This window comes from Trachurus japonicus, chromosome 6, assembly GCF_045865225.1.
Source record: "Trachurus japonicus isolate A0001 chromosome 6, Traja_1.0".
NCBI classification, from domain to species: Eukaryota; Metazoa; Chordata; class Actinopteri; order Carangiformes; family Carangidae; genus Trachurus; species Trachurus japonicus.
The window spans coordinates 9,966,623-9,988,122 of NC_140912.1; the positions used below are offsets into that span (position 1 = coordinate 9,966,623).

Sequence of the window (21,500 nt, forward strand, 5' to 3'; positions counted from 1 at the left end):
GAGGACGGCATTAAGACCTGCCTTGGCCTTGGAGGTGAGTGTGTGAGTGTGTGTGTGTGCGTGTGCGTGTGCGTGTGCGTGTGTGTGTGTGTGTGCGTGTGCGTGTGCGTGTGCGTGTGTGTGTGTGTGTGCGTGTGTGTACGTAGAGGCTCTGTTTCAGTAGTATTTTTGTGGGCAAACTAATGTCTGTCTTTACGTATTTGTGCATGCATGTGTATTTGTGTTTCAATGCCATTGATGGATGAGACAAAGGTTGGGAGGGGAGGGGTGTTAACTCAGCCTTCAGGCCAGAGAGGCAGTGTGTTGTCATCCTGCTCACACACTCTCCTCACCCTCCCGCCTCTCGCCTCCAATTTCACTGGTCAAGGACACAGTTGACACAGCCCAAAGGGACAACACATTCAGTCAGGGCAGGTAGCAAGCAGGCAGCTCCCAACTGCACTGCATCACCTCCCCACTCACTGTCACATTGACAGTCTCCCCCCCGCACACACTTACAATGACTGTTGTCACTCAGTGACAAAAACAAAGTTTAGGTAGAAATGAAAGTGCAACTCTGATGCAATACATAGTTTCCTAACCATTTATCCATCACCAAGGCTACATCCATAAAATCAGACTTCATTAGCAAATGTCCTTCATTGGATTAACATTTAAAAACAAACAAAGGCGATTGATGCTTCGCACAGTAAATAGTCTCTTTCCCTGAGTATTTTCTTTTTTACTCAGCAGTGTAACTTCATCCAAACACTTGATTCACTGCCAGTGTATTCAGCTCTGGAGTGATGTTTGATTGTTTGTGATAAATAGGTTAAAATGTCAGTGCATGGTTTCTCTTCTCAGGTGAGTTTGTCTCCCTTTAACAGTGTGAGAGTAATCTCTGAATGGACATGCCTCCATCGTTGTGGCTGCGCCCCCTGCTGGCAGCAGACGTACAGTGCAGCGCAGAGCTCTGATGTCAGACTGCACAGTTCCCCAGGGGAAACCACGTTTCCTTGTCGAGCAGCTTGTCATCCAGTTTAATGTTGGTTGCAGCCACAAAAGTCTTCTTGCTCTTCACTGTCACTTCCAGCACCATCCCATAGAGCAGTGGGACAGAATTATACTCCAGCTGTGAACAGCAGGCAGATATTTTAGTTATCAAAGAGCTCTGCATCCAGAACATGCAGTAAGATGTTATGTATACTGTACTGTTTGGCTTTTTATCTGAAGTGTCAGGAGAAGGATGTTTTTTTTTGTTGTTCTAGTTGTTTGATTCTGTCTTTAAGACTTTAATGGTGCAGCACAGAAACAGGTAATGAGATGCCGTTAAGTTGGTGGGAATCTACTGGTCAGTGTCTCCGAGGTTCAACAACATTAGATTCACACAGCGAGGACTGGAGAGTGGTGCCACAGGCAGAGCTCACAGTAATCATCACATAACAAGCTCATCATCTCAAGAGGGTCCAAAAGGAAAAAATCCCACATTATAATATTGTATTAAAACAGCATTTAAATATAGGTCAGTGCTGAAAATGAGCTTAATAAGCATCTCTTCCACCACAGACTACTTTATTTCTGCACTAGGTTTCTGTACTATAGTGATTTTGTACAGTATTTTAAGTTTTTATCATCATTTTATGTAGAGTTTGCAATTTATTTACTAAAACCACAGCCTCTGGGTAAAGTATCTGGATTTAGATTATTGCACCTGCTGTAACAGTAAGTTGTTTTGTCCTCCTGTGGACATACAACACTGACATATTATCGCCATGGTAACTGCAACCTAGTAACACATCCAACAGACAAGGAGCAACATTACCACTGATTTGAGGTTGTGCATAATGTCCACCTAATGAATTTATGTCCAGTATTTAATTTAAGTCTTTGGCTGCTGAATATCAACACTGTGTTCACTGGCTAGTCCCTCACTTCGTCTGTACCGTTATTCAGTTTAACTCATCAGAGAGAGCGACATACCAGTTCATTGAAGGTGGGGCTGTCATTATTGCGGACCACCTTTGTCTTCTTCTTGGAGCGCTGGTGAGGGTCGGGTCGCAGACGAGTGACCACGTAGGCGTCAGGGTTGGAGCCGTTTGCCTGCTTCTGTTGAAGAAGAAAAGGATACAGCCTCCTCTTAAACAAACACACATCGTGAAATATTTCTGGAAGAAGAAACATTTAGTATGTTTGCTTTCTTGCATGTGGATCCAAATAATGTGATAAGATAAGAGTGGAGAAAACTCACAACATTCTTCAGGTGTTTTACCAAGACCGAGAGCTTCGAGTTAGCATAAGAAATGTAGAGCTGAATCTGAGGACGGGCTCCTGCAATAGATCAGTACAGTGCCGGTAAATCATAGCGTAGAATGTCTTATATATGAACTACCATCAGTTTCCTCTAGACATAGCACAGGATTAACATTCACATTTACAATATTGCCTTTAGCAGGAAGAGTGTTCCTTTCATTGAATCTTTTATTATCTTTTTTTTATACACCCACTTTTTATTTAAGAGCAGAAAATTACCTGTCGCCACACTTTCTTGAACGACGCTGGGGCCATCCAGGAACAAGCTGCAGACATATTCATTCTGTGGGAGAGCCAGTGAGATAGGTTAATCAGTTCGAGCCGAGCAAGACAGAAGATCAGAGAGAAATCAGGAGATGATGGAAACCATGACAACATGAACTTACACCCTTGCATGGTCCCTCAAAAAGCTGTTTGAGGTATTTATTCAGCAGAGACATCTTCCTGGCTGGTGTGAATGACATCATATACCAGGTTGGAAACCTGTAAAAGAGAAAAAGCAAAAAGATGTATCAAATTGTGTTGTTAACCATGAAAATTGATGTGCTTCAAAATAAAAGCACCATGGAAGGTTTGTTTTTCTTCACTCACTGAGGCAGCATGGATTCAATGAAGTATTTCTGCAGCTCCTTATGAATCAGCTCAAATTGCCCGAACGTTTTCTCACTGGTCAGATAACCATCATGGATGGATACTCTCAGGGTATAGATCTGCAAATCAAAACAAATCATGTCGCTAATCTTGATTCAGGGTTGAGAAATCATGACCCATGTATGTTGAACTTCCCAGGCAGGTGATACAAGTTCTCTGAGTTGGCCCCGGCTGCTGAAGGTAGAATTTGTAAAGTATCTTACTCTTACTTAACTTAATAAAGTTTAGAGTTATTATTATTAAACCCAAGCAGGCTGATGCTATAATTAACAATTTGTTTATTAGACCGGGTCTCCAGGGGTTTTGCCTCCACAGCCACAAGCTTTCAGATAATTAATCTTAACCAAGCGGCTTCTTAAATGGTTTATCTGTTTTATTTTTCCTCTCTAGCCAGGAAAAAGAAGAACGTGGGAAACTGAAATTGTGTATTTATATTGTGCCAACAAAACAAGCACTGCTAACACACAGAAGCAGAGAAAAGATGAGTTCCCTTCATGCTTTTATTTAACTTTTGATCTGATGGGAAACCCTTTATTTACACTCTTGGGCAATTTGAGAAAACCTCTGCACCTCTGCTTTGACTGGAAAGTCGCTAGCAATCTACCTTCAAAGAGTTTAACCTGACATCAGGAAGCCTGTTCCGATCAAAGAGCAATGAAATGCCAACAAACACCAGAAACAGTCCTCAGTTGACTCTGAAAGGGCGAGGGAATAGAGACACATCCTGTGAGTGTGCGACAGCAAACACACACTGTCAGCTGAGTACCAGGGGTTATTCCTCTCAGACCAAATAAGTGTGAACTCGCTGTCACTTCCACATGTTTCATCAGCTCCCCTGGCTCCTGGGATCTAACACTGAAGCTCCGTGGTGCATCAGGCAAAATCTTTCGGTGACATTTTGTTTTTAAGACTGAAAACTGAGGCCAGTGTTTTCTGTGTGGATTACCAAAGCACAAAGAGAAACATGCTGCCTTTACCACATCTTTTCCCTTGACGTTGTATCCCTGGATAACGGCTTCTTGGATGTTGTTGTTGGGACTGGGGATGCCCTCCCTGGTTTTGGCTTCTTGTTTCTTCCCTTGAGCCATGCTGTGTGTCAGGAAGTTAAACTTCACCGCAACACAGCCCATGCTCTCTTTGATCTTCCTACAGTAAATCAGGAGGCAGATAAACACATATGCCAAGTGTCACATCAATACAACTGCAGTAGACATTTTGACTCGAAATACAGATTGTACACATTTATGTGCAGTGCATTAATTACTTTGTAAAATAAGATGTGGCCTCCAGGTCAGTGTCATGAGGTCTGAGGTTGTTCTGGACGTACTGCAGGTCGTTAGAGTCCTTCAGCTCTGGCATACCTGCACGCAGCATCTGGACACAACATGAATGACAGGATGTTATATAGTATTTCATATAATCTGTTCTCAGATACAGCTGTGAGGTTATCAGTGTGGTAGTGTTGTTCAGTAAAGGTCGTACCAGCTCCAACAAGCTGAGAATCAGTGCAGAGCGCCCTCTGATTATGTTGTAAGCTTCACAGCAGAGCTCCACGAAGCGATGTGACCACTGAGGCTTCTGCCCCCCGCCTGTGATGAAGTGCTGCATCTCTGAAGTAAAGATGAACGGTGACCGGTCCCTATCATCACAAATAGAAATGGTGGAGAGTTCTTGTTAATCTTGATAATTCAGAGTTTTGCCTTATGTGTCTTCTCACAAACACAATTTTTTGCTTTCAAAATGCTGCTTGCTGTTTCATCGCCTTGCCTTTTAAAGCTTCCAAACTTCTGTGCATTGCCCATAATCTTGCCAAAGTCAATGTGGAACATGTGTCCACTGTGTTTCAACATGATGTTGTCGTTGTGGCGGTCGCAGATCCCCAGGATGAACGTGGCCACACACCACCCTGCGCAAGAGTGGATGAAGTTCATCACAGCCTGCACATACACAGTGGGAGAAGGTTACACAATGCAACATAAACATATCTCAGCACTCTGAATATTCATGAGTACAGTCAAACTTCTACAGTAGTTAAGAAGAAGATATCAAAGATTTTTAGTGGTCTTAACCTTCTCATAATCCTCCTTGGTTTTATTCCACATATGGAACCATTTCTCCAGCGTGTCCTCACGGAGGGTCCCACCCAGACCCCACTCCTGCTGAATCTTCCCCAGGGTGACTGCCTCTGGAACCACCTCCACCAAACCTGACACCCACATAGAATATAAGCAGAAGTGTTGAAAAATTCACAGCCACACAGATGCTCTCTAATGTAAGTCGAGAGAACTACTGATGTAGATTCAAAACACAAATAAATAAAACTGACCCTGAGCTTTGCCTGTAGAGAGACACCTGTAGGTGACCATCCGCAGGTCCAGCCCCTCCTGCAGCCACACCCTGTCCATCACACGCACGATCTGAAGCACCAGCATGTCCTGACGCAGGTTATCTCCTGTCTGAACCACATATTATAACTGAGTAATGAAACCAGTTCACTGAAAATGTTGTACTCCCTGTTCTCCTTTAGGGTAAGCAGGAGAAAGACAACACGGATCAATCAAGTACCATATTATTACTGACCTTGCAGATAACACTGACTTCCTTGGACAGAGGGTCAGTGCAGGTGAATGTGATCCCCAGAGGAGCAGCATTGGAGTTGTAGAACTTGCAAGCCTATAAGTAACATATCAGAAAGGAATAAATCTATCTCTGGTAGTATAGAGTTATGTGTATATATTAAACAAGAGTAATGGGTTGTGTAACTTTCTTACACCCAAGTTCACTGCCTTTACACGGACTGCAGGATCCAGTGGTAGACAACAGCTGACCCCATCTTTAAAGAAGTCAGCGATCTTCTGCTTCTCTTTGTTCAAAACATTCTGCAGACAAATAAATAAAAATGGGGGGAAAAATGCATCACTTTCACAGTGATCGTCAAAAATAATAGAGGATAATGGGCCAATAAGTAAGCGCTTACATGCATGGGTAGATGAACAATCTATTTACAGACCTTGCGTCGAGTTTTGTCGGCAGTGCGCACGTTGTCGGCCGTCTGTACGAGCAGGGACACCAGTTGGGTTTCTAGCTCCAGCTCCTTCCTCAGTTTGTGGCCACAGCAGTGCCGCAGGGCAGCCTGGATCTTACTGTACCAGCTCTGGTAATAAGGGTCATTGTGGGCGTCCTCCAGCAGCCTGCCAGTGTAGAAAATATCAATACATGATGATGACAGATGGACTTCACTATACACACACAGCAATGAAAAACACAAAACATGAAAAGCATCAAAAGCAAAGACAAAGTAGAGTAAAGTATTCGTTTATATTAATTTCTTTGCAACATGGCTGGTGATCTATCTTTGTGGAAACTGTCATCTTGTTAATAAAGTGGATGAAAATACAACAGGGCTCCAAATCCACACCCCCTCAGTGTGATGTCTGTCTCTGCTGCTCACCAGTAGAGTTGCTGGGCCAGTCGTACATTCCTCAGTGATCTCTCCAGCAGCAACATCACCAGAGGTCCATCCAGCTCCCACTCACTCTTCAGAGCCTGCAGGACAGGATGACCAATGATCATTATGAGGAAGTGTTCCACCTACAGGACTGATTCTGGTGTGACGTTGAGATTTTACCTTGCAAAACTAACAATACCTCAAGACAAACATGGAGGCGAGTGGAAAAGATTATGATGAAGATTTTATTCTGTGGGTAATGGGGGCGGGACTAGATAAGCCTTTGCTTCTCCTGCTTTCCCTTTCGGCCATGTGTATTGTATTACGTGAACTAAGATGAAGTGTGATGATGATGATTTAATTGACATGCCCGGAATAAACAAATAAATAAATAAATACATTTGAATTGTATTGTGTGTGTGTGTATTAGTTGTAATAGTGGTGGATGTTAGTGTGCTTACTTGGACCAGCTGTGGCAGATACACCTCTAGTTCATCATCTGATATCTGCTCAAAGTACTGCACTGCTACTTTCCGCACAGTCTGATCATGAAAACTGAAAGAGACATTTTAAGTTACCAAACACGTCAAATGGAAACCTGAGTTATAGCATAACATAACTTTTAAGATGACTGGTCTGCTCGTTGTGGTCAAACCACATTGTATTTCTATTCATAAGCAGAATTATCTCTTATGCTTACAACATTTGACTGATTTTAGCTCTGTGATCAACAGTTAACAGCAAAGTAACCCTCTCTGCATGTGTTATCTATTTGTGTGTGTCTTTTGCATAATGCCTGTGTACATATTTTTCTATGTGAGCGTAGTGTAACCTGCCTGTCACTGAGCAGGAAGAGAGCCTCCTCCGGCAGATACATGAGCCAGTTCTCTAACACTGTGTAGATTTCTGTCAAGTATTCAGGCTGCCAGTGTTGCACTCCGCCCAGCATCAGGTGCAGGAACGTGCATCCTTTGTCACCACAGTGACGCTTCTCCCACAGGAAAGTCTTCTCATTTGCTGTTAGACTGAGAGAGGAGGAAAAATGGACCGTGTTTGATACAGAAAGGAAGACAAATAAAAAACAAGAGAACAGAATTCTCCCTTCATAAATAAAAAGATTCAGTATGTCCTGTGCTGTAGTTTATTGTATGTGTGCTGTTTTCTGCTACTCACAAGCAGAGGCAGTGCTTCTTAGAGACGCTCAGCATTTTCTTTTGCAATTCCTCACAAGCCTGAGTGAATACGACTGAACCGGGGAGTGCGATGGGCCTCTGATACGTCCACTGCAAATCATCTTGAAACTCCAGCTGGTGAAAAGTGGACGGATGAGATACTGTGGTGTTGTTTGTGTTTTAATCAGCAGAGGGCAGAGTGGTTCAGTGTTACTGACCTGCAGTATGACCCCAGTGGGTTGTGTATGGCTGTCAAACAGCGCAGGGGAGGGAGGGGCAGGTACCACGGCCAGCGGGGACAGACTGAGAAGGACAGTCCCGCCAACCAGAGTCCTAGAGACATGGAGTACAATTACCATATGTCACAAATTACTGTGTATGCTGTTGTGCTTAATAGAGGATATGCGTAAGCACAGTATAACAGAAAACACACTCTACAGTAGTAAATAAAAACAAGGACTTGTGGTAGAATTATGATAAATGTGTAGTAGCAGTTAATTTAATGGAACTAGATTTATTTCATATGTAAAATCAAACCAGTGTTCATTGAGCAAAATAAAGAAAATAACCTCAGCGACAGTAAAACTGATCTGAAAGCTGTTACAGACTCAGCAGGCTCCAGCTCAAGTCCTCCATGCTGCATCCTAAATAGTCTGCAGATGTCCCACTGTTTACTGTGGCAACAACAGATAGCTGCAGCCAAAAAAACTGATCATTATTCCAAACATGTAAGGCACAGGAGTGACTGAAATTTTGATGCATCTGTCTTTTAGGGTGAATTTGCCAATTTCTGCCCATGAGGATGACTCCACTACTCGTGTGGTGAACAACTGACTGTGAAAACATTTGCATGATGTTGTCTGTGAGGTTGGAGGAGGATGATAAAAATGTGTTCTAAAGGCTATCTGAAGTTAATAAAAGGTTTCAGCTGTCCTTCTTAGATAAACTGTTGCTTTGACTTGTAGCTTATTTGTTAACTCCTAACTTTAATAGTTCTACTCTCCTCAAAAACATCTTGTAAATTGGTAATATGGAGAAAGAAAAGAAGAAAAAAAATCAGAAACTTGATGAGGTGGCACAGAGGTGTAAACTGTTGTAGGCAACAAACCTGTTGCTGTAAAGAGGCAGTACAGCCCAGCCCAAAAGTTCTGGGTTCTTCCCTTTCCTAGTGCCTCTGAGATAAAATGTCAACATGCTCTCGTATGGCAGCTCCTTCACTGGGACCGGAAAGACCATCCTATCATCACACACACAAACACACACAACAAAATTTTTGGTTCTGGCAAGGACAGTGAGCTAAGCCAGTACGGCTGAATCACTTTAGCTTTGTTATCAGTCACAATATGACACTGACATTAACAAAGAAATGTGAGGTGGAAGTGTGATTAAATTAAATTTACAACATGAGACTGTACAGGATCTTGGTTCTTACATGCGATTACACTGGATCTTGTGTGAATATGCCAGAGCCGTGCTGATGTTTTCAGAAACACCGGTTTCACAGATCCTCACTCCTCCGTATGTCAACTCACAGGAAACAGATAAGTACTCATAACTGAAAATAAAAGCAACAAAAAGTGTCGATATGAGGGATGTGGTTAACACTTGTGTCCAGTTATCATGAGGGATGTGGTTAACACTTGTGTCCAGTTATCATGAATTTGCGTAACTAACCACACGTGTGTGCACAAATAAAAATGTGTATGAGTGTGTGTATGTATGCATACTGTACCTGGTGATCCAGTTGGGCTGCAGGCTGTAGAGAGCAGCGATGTTGAACTGGCAGATTTCTGTGTTGGCCTCCACATCATGTGTTTGCTGGTTGCAGGCCAACTCCTGACCTCGGAAGTCTGAGTGGAAGTTGTCAAAAAAGATCTGCAGCACTTTGAGCAGCGCCCCGTGGAGCATGATTATCGCTGGAGAGAATAAACATCAAATGCAACAAATGTTACATACGAAAGCGGTAATTTCACTTTACATTTTACTATAAATGCCTCTATTAAACATTTATGAAGCTGTGTAAAATGTCTTCATCATATGCAGACATATTCTACATCATTAAAATGTTGTTTTACCATATTGTCATTCCTTATTTGGTTTATAGAACAACAAACACGATCAGTAGGAGTTATACTGAAGAACTTAACAAATACAGTACAAAAAAACAACTAAACTGTATAATACACCATTGCACTGTGGATAGGGTACATGCTTGAAACACTTCCACTGAGAGTTGTTCTGAATCACATTTATATCACTCAGTGTTTAGAAAATAAAATAAAATACACACACAGTTAACAGAGAGTAAAAAAAAACTGAGAGACAGTTGCTGTGATTCTGACAGTGGTTTTTCAACACTTCCGCGCTCATTGTTTCTTGTTGAATTGGTAACATCCCGTCCAGGATCTTTGCATCCCCCCTCAAATAAAAACGCACACAAACACACTAGTGGAGTTGAATAATTCTTACTCACCACTTTCATACTCAGAGTTCTCATCATAGGTCTGTCAAACGGATCAGAAAATAGAGCAGATTAGTTGATCAATAGGTACTGTCTTCTTTACTAAACTGATTTAAGTGCGCTTCTGGTAAAACACCTCATCAAAGTTCAAAAATCAAGGCTTAGAGCAGATGATTTGCTGTGTATGATTACATTTACTGCAAAGATAAGTATCAAAAATTTAACAAACACCCTACCAACGGTATGGGATTGAGTCTGTTGAGGCAACTGATGGCGTCCTCCAACTGCTGACACGTGAGCCCACACAGCAGACTGCTGATGTCGCGAACAATGCCCACAAGCACATTAACGTTCATCGCAGACTGCAGATACGATGACATGAGATACGATCAAAAAATCAAACACTGATGGAGACAGTCTCCTGTCTCCTACAGATCAACTTGTCTTTACTCACCTTACTCTTCATGACCACTGTCACCTCTCTGTTGAAACTTCTGAGTACATCCTGCAGGCTCAACCTGAGAGAGGAGGACACGTTAAACACCCTGATGACAACGTGGCAGGGAGCCACCGAGGCGAGCTACTTCTGCTAATGTTTTCTACAAACAGACACGAGTGGACTCATGACCCACTGAACTGTTGTTTTCACAAACACACTCATCTCGCAAAGCAATGTGGAATACTGGTTTGCTTGTCGTCTTACTTGCTGGTGTTAAAGACACGGGCAGGACGCAGGAACTGGTAGACTTGGCATGGGGTCTCGTCATCAGCTCCCTTAGAGGAGAAACAAGGCTTCAATTACTGACTTCTGTGTAGGATCATGGCACTTTAGTGTTTTGTAATACATACAGAAAGCTTATATCAAAAATACATAAAGTAAGTGAAATCATGCGGCGTTGTTTAGCTCAGTTGGTGGAACAGGCGCCTGATTTGCAGAGGCTATAGCCCCTGTTCGAGTCCACCGGTGGCCTTTTGGTGCGTGTTGTTCCCCCTCTCTCTCTCTCTCTCTCTCTCTCTCTCCCCCTTTTTCCTGTCTCACTAGTTGTCCTATCAATTAAAGTCATAAAAGCCCCAAAAATACTACTAATCATTACATGACAATGTTTTTTTTAATTTTAGGACACATTCGTTTCACTTGTTCACTCTGTTTGTTGCAGCTAAACTGTTCTGCACCAGCAGTGACGTTTAGTGTAAACAGTTCAGAGCCAGGAAGTCAGGGTGGAGGGTTTTACAGCTGCTACAAACCAGATAAGAAGAATCTGGGCAGGAGCCAGGCACATGAGTCTGTGAGAGCAGCATTTGAAGACTAAAGACAGTCCATCCCTCCTTGGTAAATGATCTATACTGCAGGTGGGAGGGAAACACAGAGGGAGTTTGAACTGACTTACATCCCTGGTCAGACAGTGTCTGAGGTCATCAACGTGGAGCAGTCGGAGGGGGACAACGAGCTGAAACTTGTTGTAGCTCTGTATAATCTCATGATTTCCCAGCGGTTCATCACTAAAGAGAAATAAGGGAGAATGCATATGGTTCGCCTGATTAGACAAATCAATATAGAAATACACAGTGTTTGAATGGACATCACAGACCAGGACATTTAAGCACAAGAATGATGCAACATTCAATCCTGGATTGGTGACTTACTTTCTGAGATACTCATCAGAGTCGCAAAGTTTTATAAGATAGTAGCCACTGATTCTGGGAGTGAGATCCAGCAGCTGGAAGGTTTTATCAATCAGACTCTGCACGGTCCTGTCCACTGAATAAAAGATTTCACAGTTCAGAGTCCACACACACATCTGCTGAGACCTTAGGCAGATACTGTGGTGGTGTATGACAAACATGGATCCAAAAGGTGTGGCACTACAGACAACTCACATGCCACAGTGACACCAGAAATAAATTATTAGCACTCACTGTCTGTAGGTTTGTTTATGTGTCAGGAGGATTATGGAAAGGTACTGACCCAGATTGCATTCAAATTAACGAAGGGATGGGGAACAAAGAAAGGATGGGGGGTGGGCATGGTGGTACTGTGGACAAAGTTCTTGCTGAATTAAATTATGTAATTGTTTCATCTTCATCACCACAGCTCTGTCTGCATCCACATACTATTACCTGTATAATTATAGTGCACATTATTATGAGTCAATACGACCAAACCCAGCTGTCTATTCTGTAACAGTCATCTCTCTGTATTTTCTGGCTCAGTCTAATAAGACACTCTGTTTGCTTTTGCTTTATATTCTCTGGGGAAAGGACTGCCATTATTGGAAGTACCTCTGCATAACTAAGCGTGGATGGCTGGTGAATAAGTCTCTTACCGGTGATGGGGAAGGGGAGCTGCTGATCGTTCCAGTCAGTGGCCACACTGACCGTCACCTCCACCTGCTGCAGCAGCGCGGGGTGGACATGGAACAGTCGGCCCCACACCACACCTGAGTTATGAGCACTGTCTGCGTGTTTGTACCGCGACACCAGCCTGCCAGAGACAGTCGAGACAAACAGCATGCCAACGTGAGAGCGAAAGTATGTTAGCATTCAGTGTATGTTCTACACTTGCCTTTTATTTTCACATGAACCATTTCATGCACAAAATACACACACAAAATACTTACACACCGATCAGCCAAAGCACAGCTTGGTTGTAATGTTGATCTGTACATTTGTTTGACTGATTTAAGCCATTAAACCGTATGAAATAATTTGTCAATCAGATTAAATCACTAATGGTTCAAAATAAACAGGCCACAAAGCCACAGATATACTGTACAACAACAGTTTAGGTGTCATGACAGTAGACATTTGAAACTAGACTTTTTGAACTCATACAATATTTTTATATGGATCTAATTTCCATGAGAAAAAGTTATTGCTGTAACGTTAATGAAAAATGATCTGCTTCAAATATTTAGGAAGAAATTTTGTTATCATTCTCTTACTTGGAGGTTGCCTCACAGAAAGAAGCGAGCCTCTTGGTGCTGCCTTGTGGGGTGTCTATTAAACTGATGGTCCATGGATCCTAATGTCAAAAAAGAAGAATAAGAGAAAAAATAAAATAGACTCAGGCCTTTTCTCTGATCTTAACTTTTAATTTGGGTCAATTTATTCAGCTATAAAAGAGGTTTCTGTCTCACATACTCACATGATTGTCTATTTCTGTCCTGGAGCGATTCAGTTTGTGAGCAGGCTCAGTGGGGCCAAAGGAAAACTGCTTACATCTGTTGTGCAGGGGTATTCGTGTTCTGGGGGGAACAGGGGGGGCTTCGCATGCTGGTTTACCTGGCAGACAAGCACTCGGAAGCCTGGTTCTGGGTGGGACAGGAGGGGCACGGGCCGGGACGAGGAGAGGCCCATTTGTATTGTGGTGGTTGGTACCCCCGGTATCTGGATGGTCTGGGGGTTGCTGTTGTGGTTCAGCTGGTGCTAGGAGCCCAGAGAGGGTGTGCTCATACAAATGTGTTTCATCATATTCAGGAAAGACATCAATGTCCTCGTAGAGACGTGTTGCGCGTAGATCTGCTCTCAGAGGTAAGGGGAGGTCAGAGACACTCGCATCCTGTCTCTGGATTGGTCCATGTCGCCTCACAGGTGGATCCATCACATTGTCATGCAAGTCCTCCTGGTGGTCTCTCAGTGTTTTGTCACTTCATAACACTGCAGAATGAAAACACTTGCTGTTATGACAAAAAGCAACTCAGAATTCAAAATGAATGACAGTGTATGAGACTGAGAGGGAGGCAAGAGAAAAGTAAGTTGTTTTATGACTGAGCCTCAGGGTTCAGGTTGGTCTAATGATTAACAACCTTTCAAATCTTAACAGGAACTCTACCAGATCGTGCCACCGGGACAATGACAATACTTTGTTCTACTTGTGTAAAGTGAAACAGGGCAAGCCTCCGTCTTCAAAACCAACACCATCAAGTTATTCTGCTTTCAAGCTTTACACTCACCTTAACCAAAGAAAAGTGAAAGTGAAATTGTAATCAAAACAAATATTCATCCTAAACTACACTATAAACTCTCCAGGTTTGTCACATTAAGTAAAAACAGTCTATAAACACAGAAATTCTTCTTGTAGTCGTATACTCACCTTCAAAGATCAGTTGACTGGTTTCCTGTCCTGTGTCAACAAGGTGCTTCTCTCTGAAACCATGCTCAGCAAGTCAGACCTGTACAACATTAAGAGAGGTTTCCATCTGTGTCTCCTCAGCCCTCCCACTGTCCCTCCCCCTCCTCCCCCTCCTCCTCCCTCTCTGCAGCCCACAGCCACGGCCGCGCTCCCTCTGCCGGAGGAAACAGAGTATTACATGCAAGGTGGAAATGATACCGAGTTGACGAAACCGGAGCGGTGATCGATTCGGTTTTCAGACAGCCGACAGGGGCGGTGCTTGTTGCACGTGACTAATCAGAAACTTGATCATGTCTGCTGGGAACTCAGGGGCGTGTTTTACACCAGAATAATATCAGGAAGTTGAACACTCAATTGAGTAATTGAGGATAAAGGCAACAGTAACAGGTGCCAAAATGCAGGAGGAGCAGTGCCAAAAAACAACAACAAAAACCCGGAAAAAACAGAGTGAATGCATACAGTAAATGCCAGATTTATATTTCACTGTACCCAAACTGAGCACTAGTGATTATAATTGTAAGTCTTAGTGTTGCTTTGATATTTTCCTTGGCATGTATGACAAATTTCTTTCATTTGACACATCAGTGGTGTCATACTAAAGTGAGAGAAAATGAAACACTAACATGAATCATTATTTAAAGCTGTAAGTACAGTAGGTTAGCTACATTTCATATCTTCCAGGTAATGCTTCAATCAGTCAATGGTTCTGGTATTGAAGCACAACGACAGGGCCTTTAAAACCAACCACTGTGAACTGTAACCTCATACAGTAATCACTCAAACAGAAAGCATACTAGTGTTTTATTGTGGTTAAAAAATGTGATAAGTTCCTCATGTGTGTAGTGAACTTGTGTCCTTTTATAGTAAACCAACAGACTCCATTACATCTACTCCTCACTCAGGAATGTCACTGAGCAGGTTGAGGAATGCAGTGCCGTGATTCCTTTAAACTGAAATGAAAGCGTCACAAAGGAGATGTGTTTTCATTCTCTTCACCTATGACACTTAAGGTAAGATTACGTTTTTTAACTGAGAAATGTTTGGGGTATTTACTCAGGTTCTCTTTTGTACTGTCATCAACTTCTTGTTCAGCTTATATGAAACTCTGTAAGACCTAGACATTGAGGTTTGGATTATAAATGTCATAGTAAAGTGTGTGCTTGTTTGCCCTCCTGTAGTTGTATTTATGAGCCTTGTTGGTGTTAATAAAGCCCGACAAGGCCTTTCTCTGGGAATGACAACAACGGCGATCCACTGAATGTCTCACAAAGGTGTCAGCTGAGGTGCATGCAGCAGAGGGGTGTGCTGTATGGAGGAGGAGATGGAGAGGAAAGAAACGCTTTTCAACAGCACTACTCCTACTACTACTACTTCTACTACTTTACCCTTCAACCCCAGACCTGAATTTCCTGGTTACTATGCACTCATCCCCCTGGTACTGCTAATTCTGATTGGCTGTGTAGTGGCATTGGTAAGAACTTCTGGTTTTCATTCTGCATATTTTACTTCATGTTACTGCATCACAGGCTTTGTATTAAGTGTGTATTGTTGCACTTCCACTGCAGGTTATTTACATTAGGAGGAAAGCAAGGTAAGTTAGTTTCTGTAGTTTGAGTAGCATTTTTAGAGCATTTAAAAAATCGTTTATGTTCTGTCACAGTTTGGTTTCTTTTTGTCATTGTTTTTGCCTCCTGCAGATTAGATGAGCTACGTCACAGGCTGATTCCTCTGTACACCTACGACCCCGCAGAACAACGGGATGAGTATGAGGAGCTGGCTGTAAGAAAATCACTCAAGCTCAACATCACACACCTGTGGTAATCAAAATTGTCTCTTTATCCATAATTATTTTTTTATTTGCTTGCTACAGGAACCTTTGTACAAGATGGGAAAACTCTCCTTTTCGTCTGATTATGGATCTTGAAAAAGAAAAACAAGAGAGAACAACTGTGCCTGATCAGAGGAAGGATTTCGTCTTTTATAATTTGTATTGCAGGTTCCCCACAAATGTAGCCAGGTTGCTGTTTATGTAAATATGTAAATTTTGGTAAATATTTGAAAATCATCTTTAGATAATATTTTCCCTTAAAAAGGTGTAAAAAAATTGTGAGAAATCCAGCAGTTAATGACAAAACAAGACTATTGTCACCATGCAGCACACCAGACAGTAGATGGCACTGTCATCCTGTCTTTGCCTGTGTGTTTTTTTCTAAGTCTGTATGAAGCATTTTGAGGGATAAGGGAAGATGTTATTTTTGGTCAATAAATTTAAAGCTAAAACCCTGTTTCTATTTTGTTTGTGTCGTGTGTACATTTCTGAAATTATTCATGAATAGATCTCAAATAGCTTCAAAGACACACCTGTTCCTGCTTGGCAATCAGCAGCTCACCTGATGTTTGGAGGTTTCACAGGTTGACACAACTTCACATGTTCCTACAGGAAGATGGCCCCACAAAGAAAGAACAGGTGAACAACACACTCACACAAACCAGACAAGCACTAACCGATGAAGGTGACTAATTTCATGAAAGCATCACTCAATTTTCTGTGTACTTTTGTGTGTGTGTATGTGTGTGGATTGACATCAGTCTGGACATACCTCTGTTGGGACCATACCGGTTCCTGACCTCCATCTTGTTGGCTGCAGCTCTGCTCGTCCCAGCTCTAACTCTGGACAGCCTGCTGTGTTACTACTGTCCTCTGCAGCACAAGGGCAAGCCCTGCGCTAACATCACCAGTCAGTGTCTGCCTGATCAGCGCTGTGCCAGCTCTAGAGGTCACTACGGCTCCGTCCACATCCTCTCTGCTCAGAGCTGTGTGGACGCTCAACTCTGTGGCTCAACAGAAATCCTCTCTTACAGGGGGGTCAAGTACAACATCAGCCACACCTGCTGCTGCAAAGACAAGTGTAATGGGCCGCCAAAGTCTGAGGCCGGCCTCAAGAAGCTACTGGGGATAATTACAGACAAAACAGATGTCAATGTCACTAATGTTATGACAGAGGAGTCTTGGGATTCATGTGCAAATTACACACCATTAAGCACCACCACATTACCTGCTGCTGCATAATAGGAGATTGGGGAGAGGCCTTTTAGTCATAGGCACTTATCTCAGTCTCTGAAATGTAAATAACATTTGGTCAAATGTTTATAATGTGATGACATGTATTTCTGCTAAAAGAATAAGTGATTTGTGTGCTTACTTTTTCTGCTCCAGAGAGAAAAAGGTGAAATTGCAAGCCACCCTCCTGGAATAATTTCAAAGAATAAATGCTGACATTATCTGTGTGGTTACTGATGGATGAGGCTCAATAAAAGCAAAGTGATTAAACCCCCATTTGGTGTAGTTGGTCTGAATTGATGTTACAAACAGGTGTGTTGAGAGGTGTGGCCTATGCAAGAAGACCTCAAGTCAGTGCTGGGATTAATGTTCACATGGTGAAGAGTTTTGTCAGGTTGGATTTAAAATCTCCAGGTGAGTTGAATCAAAATTATATCACTTCTTCTTTTTGACATTGTGGACTTCAAATTGTGTTTCTTCCATCAGTCTACCCTGACAGCATTAATCATTCTGAATGTGACAATCAGTTGAAATCATGAACACTTGTGCAAAAGCTTGACTGCATCACTGAACCTGCTAAGTTTCCTTTACCTGTGAATATACAGTATTAATCGAAGTGCTTATGTAAAGTTTTTGGAGCTTTGTCATGTCTGAAGTGATGTGATGTTGGCTTGTAGATATTGTGCTTATGTGAGGACAAAGAATTGCATGGTTGAAAGTTGTGTAATGGAACATTTTGTAACTAGTATAGTGATTTTTAAGAGCTTGAGCAAAACTTTTTTTCTTATTTAAGTCTCTCTTAAAACTCTCTAAACTTTATTGAGATTTATATATGTAACCTCATTAAGTCATGTCAGTAAAATAGCAGATGTCCGTCTCCTCCCTGCAGACTGAACATGTTGCAGCTCCTGCATGTTTCTGTGCTGTGGTTCTACCTTCTCCTTCCCTCGCTACTATGTGACAACCTGCTCTGCTACTACACCCCCATTGTGCAGAAAGAGAGCATGGTGGACTTCATTGTGACAGAGTGCCCTCCCAGTGAGGTTTGCTACAAGGCAGATGGTCGCTACGGCAATCACAGTGTCTGGTCGACTAGGGGCTGCATGCCGCAGAAGGACTGCAGCCAGGTGCACAAAATGCGCATCAAAGGAACTGTCTACACCATGAGCTACGCCTGCTGTGACACGCCGTACTGTAACTCTTGCCTGGCCGTCACAGCCAATCTCCTCTCCATCACTGTAACACTTGCCACTGTAGCTGTGATGGTTGGCAGCTTGTGACCAAAGACTCCTGGTGTGCTATGTTATGAGCATTTTTCATTTTATGTCAAGGGTGACAATGTGCATATGGGTGAAGACCAAGGCATCTCTGCAGCCTCAGCATGGAGCAGTGATGAAGGCCTGCAGTAGTCTGTCATGGATTCCCAGTCTGAAGACACTGGCTTATGCACCAGACATTTTACTATATATATATATATATATATATATATACTGTATATTTAAATATTTTAATCCCAAATATGTTTTTATGTTTGAATGTCTATCAAATAAACCTTCTAAATCAGATGTGTGTATATTTACTTTTCTCTCTCTTGTACCACACACTCCTGACAAAATTGGCAATTCTGTCTGTTCTCTATTATTCCGTCCATATTTTTCTTATTGTCAACACTTTTCATGAAAAAAACACAATCAACGGATGCTACAAACGAGTGGTGTCTGTTTCCTCTGTGCTGTGGAGCTCCAACAACTGATGAAATCGCAGAAGTGAACCACACAGGTGCAACAACTGATAGATCACACTCAGTAATTGTAACTTCTAAGTCAGTCCCATGTTCTCCATCCTGGTGCAAATGATTTGTATCTTTAACCAGATTCAGTGCATTAAGAGGAGTGTAACAGATGAAAGGCAAATTGAAACGTAAAAGAGAGGCATGTTGACAATAAGAAAAGTAAATGGACAAATGCCAGGTTTGTCTTTTAATAATGAAAGAGAGCATTTGAAGCAATGTGTACAGTATGAGGTTTGGACAGTTCTTTATTTCCCTTTTATAAGGCTGCTGGGTCTCCCCATAGTGGATATACATATATATATACAGGAGATTGCTATACTGGAGTTACACTGAGGGCAGAGGGTCCATATTACACAGACTTCAAAAAACAACACTAATAGAGCCTCACCTCCAGGTATCAGAAATCAGCAGAGAGAGAGAGACAAAGTGAGAGAGAGAGAAAGTGAGAGAGAGAGAGAGAGAGAGAGAGAGAGAGAGAGAGAGAGAGGAATGGGAAGGGGGAAACAGCACAAGAGAAGAGGTAAGAGAAGGAAGAGGGGAGATGATGCAGTCTGAGAGCCTGACTCAACTGCCTAATAACTTAACACTAAAAAATAACATACAGATTTCACGCACAGTGCATTTTAAATAGGTTACGTGAAGAACCATTTACCATAAATATCTGTATTTTCGGGAACCAACATATATAAAAAATGATAAAAAAAAACATAAATCATTGTTCAGTCTTTTTTCTTATTTTCTCCTTTTCCCATCGTGCAAATCATTCTTTCATTCCTTCTTGCTGTGAAGGCCGGGCTTTTTCCGCCCAGCCCACATCCATTCCAGGTAAATGAGGAAAAGGAAACAGAACCCAGCAACCCCCCTCCCCCCTTAAAAGCATATGAATTAGTAGAAAACAAACAAACAAATGAACAGAACACCACAGTCAACTCATCACAAAAAGAACCCACAGACACACAGAACAGCAAGAACACAGTACTTTTTTTTTCTTCTTCATCACCGATATTCCTCTTCATGGTCAGTATCATTATCGTGGTCTTTCTCCTGGCGTACTGGTTGGCGGCAGTGGAGCGGTCCTCCCCCTCCCCCGGCGGCTCAGTGGAACTGGGAGGCAACTCTCCAATCGGCTGGTCAGTTCAGCAGTGATATATTATCTCTCAATTTCACAGTGTGGTAGGAAAAGCAGGGTGAGGAGAGGGGAGAGGTGTGATGGGGAGGTAAGCCAGAGGGAGGGATATCGCAGATGGGGACAGGAATCAGAGGAACCACAGCAACAATTAGAAAACAACTAGAAACCCCGACTGTCCATGGAAAAAAGTAAACAAAATGGCCGCTTCACTCCTTCCTTCTGAGTTTCATTCCCGCCGACCCGTGTGGTTGGGAAGGCCATGATTGGCTGACGTAAACTGATTGGATGGCCCGTGTTTCTGGCAGAGAGTAGGGAGAGATGGGTGAGGGAAGTCTAAGGCTGACTGGAATCCACCGGTGGATGGGACTCAACAGGGCGATATGTCGTCAGGAGAAAAAGGATGTGCGTGGCAGGTCGATGTGTGGTTGGCAGGTCAGAGGGCGAATCCCTTCTGGTTGGGTTCAGGCACGCTGTTGCAGTGCCCGCCTCTTGCGGCTGTAGTAGTGACGCACGCCGGTCTGTCTGGCAAAGTTCATCATGTAGTTTTGTTTACGGGTACTGCAGGGATACAAAAGACGGTGAAAGAGGGAGGGGGAGAGGGGGAGTCTGGACATTAGTGACAGAGAGAAGGACACTAAAAATCCACACATTCCCATGCACACAGTCAGATCCATGCACGCACACGCACGCATGAGAAGTCATGGGCAGCTTCCGTACTCTCTCACATCCGGGTTCATGCTTGCTTTTGAAATCATGTTTCAGCTATAACCTCAAACACTCAACAGCTGTATGGGTCTAATGGCTCGGATAATGGGTGGTGCTACTCTACACAACTGGATTCGTTTATGTTTTCCACAAATGAGAGGCAGCTAGACAACATGAACATGGCGGTAGGGCTACAGCTACGTGTATTCAATGGCAGACCAAATGTCACAGGACAAGACACGGGACACAATTTACAAACACACGGTTACAAATACTAAGAGGGAACTCTGACACTGAGTGTTTGAGGTCAGAGTCGACAGCCATCACTGGGCGACAAGAAAAATAACTAAACCAAGGCCATAAAGGTGCGGGGTTATGAGCAGAGAGGGGTGGTTTTGAAACTAAGAGACACAGAAAAAAGCTGCGGAAGATCGCTGTTGCTTAGCCTGTTCATTGCCTCTTCCATCCAGCAGGGCGGTGCCAGTGAGCCAGGAGTGCAGCCAGGGCAGGCAGGGGCCTCTGCGAAGCAGGGGGGGATAAGGGCGGGTGGGGCAGGGAGGGTGATGGTGGTGTGCGTGTGTGATGGCTGTGGAGGTGGAACTGCAGTGGTGGATGGGAGGGATGGTTGGTAAACTGTTTGTTTGAGCGAGCGTGCGTGTG

The 21,500-nt window shown here is 43.0% G+C and overlaps 5 protein-coding genes across 11 annotated transcripts in view; 3 read left to right on the forward strand and 2 right to left on the reverse strand.

Annotated features, from left to right (window-relative positions):
* Positions 1–487: 487 nt before the first annotated feature.
* On the reverse strand, positions 488–13,698 carry pik3c2g (phosphatidylinositol-4-phosphate 3-kinase catalytic subunit type 2 gamma). Its single transcript, XM_085778675.1, has 32 exons — positions 13,167–13,698; positions 12,964–13,043; positions 12,346–12,503; positions 11,666–11,780; positions 11,410–11,521; positions 10,725–10,795; positions 10,476–10,539; positions 10,258–10,383; positions 10,034–10,064; positions 9,293–9,476; positions 8,993–9,115; positions 8,669–8,797; positions 7,779–7,893; positions 7,562–7,695; positions 7,225–7,413; positions 6,850–6,943; positions 6,392–6,486; positions 5,951–6,131; positions 5,712–5,819; positions 5,521–5,613; positions 5,267–5,396; positions 5,010–5,146; positions 4,708–4,877; positions 4,423–4,579; positions 4,205–4,314; positions 3,918–4,086; positions 2,881–2,999; positions 2,676–2,772; positions 2,509–2,572; positions 2,228–2,307; positions 1,960–2,085; positions 488–1,111 (listed from the first exon to the last, which is right to left on the reverse strand). The coding sequence occupies exons 1-32, from the start codon at positions 13,620–13,622 to the stop codon at positions 959–961; spliced, it is 4,170 nt and encodes a 1,389-aa protein (XP_085634801.1). The 5' UTR covers positions 13,623–13,698; the 3' UTR covers positions 488–958.
* A 1,546-nt stretch (positions 13,699–15,244) lies between these two features.
* LOC146985573 (small integral membrane protein 29-like) lies at positions 15,245–16,405 on the forward strand. Its single transcript, XM_085778681.1, has 4 exons — positions 15,245–15,624; positions 15,719–15,744; positions 15,851–15,932; positions 16,024–16,405. Exons 1-4 carry the CDS (start codon positions 15,463–15,465, stop codon positions 16,075–16,077), a joined length of 324 nt encoding a protein of 107 aa, XP_085634807.1. The 5' UTR covers positions 15,245–15,462; the 3' UTR covers positions 16,078–16,405.
* An 85-nt stretch (positions 16,406–16,490) lies between these two features.
* On the forward strand, positions 16,491–17,490 carry LOC146985574 (protein Bouncer-like). The gene is made up of 2 exons (XM_085778679.1): positions 16,491–16,620; positions 16,743–17,490. Exons 1-2 carry the CDS (start codon positions 16,598–16,600, stop codon positions 17,221–17,223), a joined length of 504 nt encoding a protein of 167 aa, XP_085634805.1. The 5' UTR covers positions 16,491–16,597; the 3' UTR covers positions 17,224–17,490.
* A 613-nt stretch (positions 17,491–18,103) lies between these two features.
* LOC146985575 (protein Bouncer-like) lies at positions 18,104–18,697 on the forward strand. Its single transcript, XM_085778680.1, has one exon. The coding sequence runs from the start codon at positions 18,111–18,113 to the stop codon at positions 18,492–18,494; it is 384 nt and encodes a 127-aa protein (XP_085634806.1). The 5' UTR covers positions 18,104–18,110; the 3' UTR covers positions 18,495–18,697.
* Positions 18,698–19,229: 532 nt separating this feature from the next.
* reln (reelin) overlaps positions 19,230–21,500 on the reverse strand; it is a 98,932-nt gene continuing 96,661 nt past the window's right edge. For all 7 annotated transcript variants that reach the window (XM_085778688.1, XM_085778687.1, XM_085778686.1 and 4 more), the window contains one exon: positions 19,230–20,693. In XM_085778688.1, the coding sequence (XP_085634814.1) occupies positions 20,597–20,693 (97 nt within the window). In that variant the 3' untranslated portion in view covers positions 19,230–20,596. The remainder of the gene's footprint in view (positions 20,694–21,500) is intronic.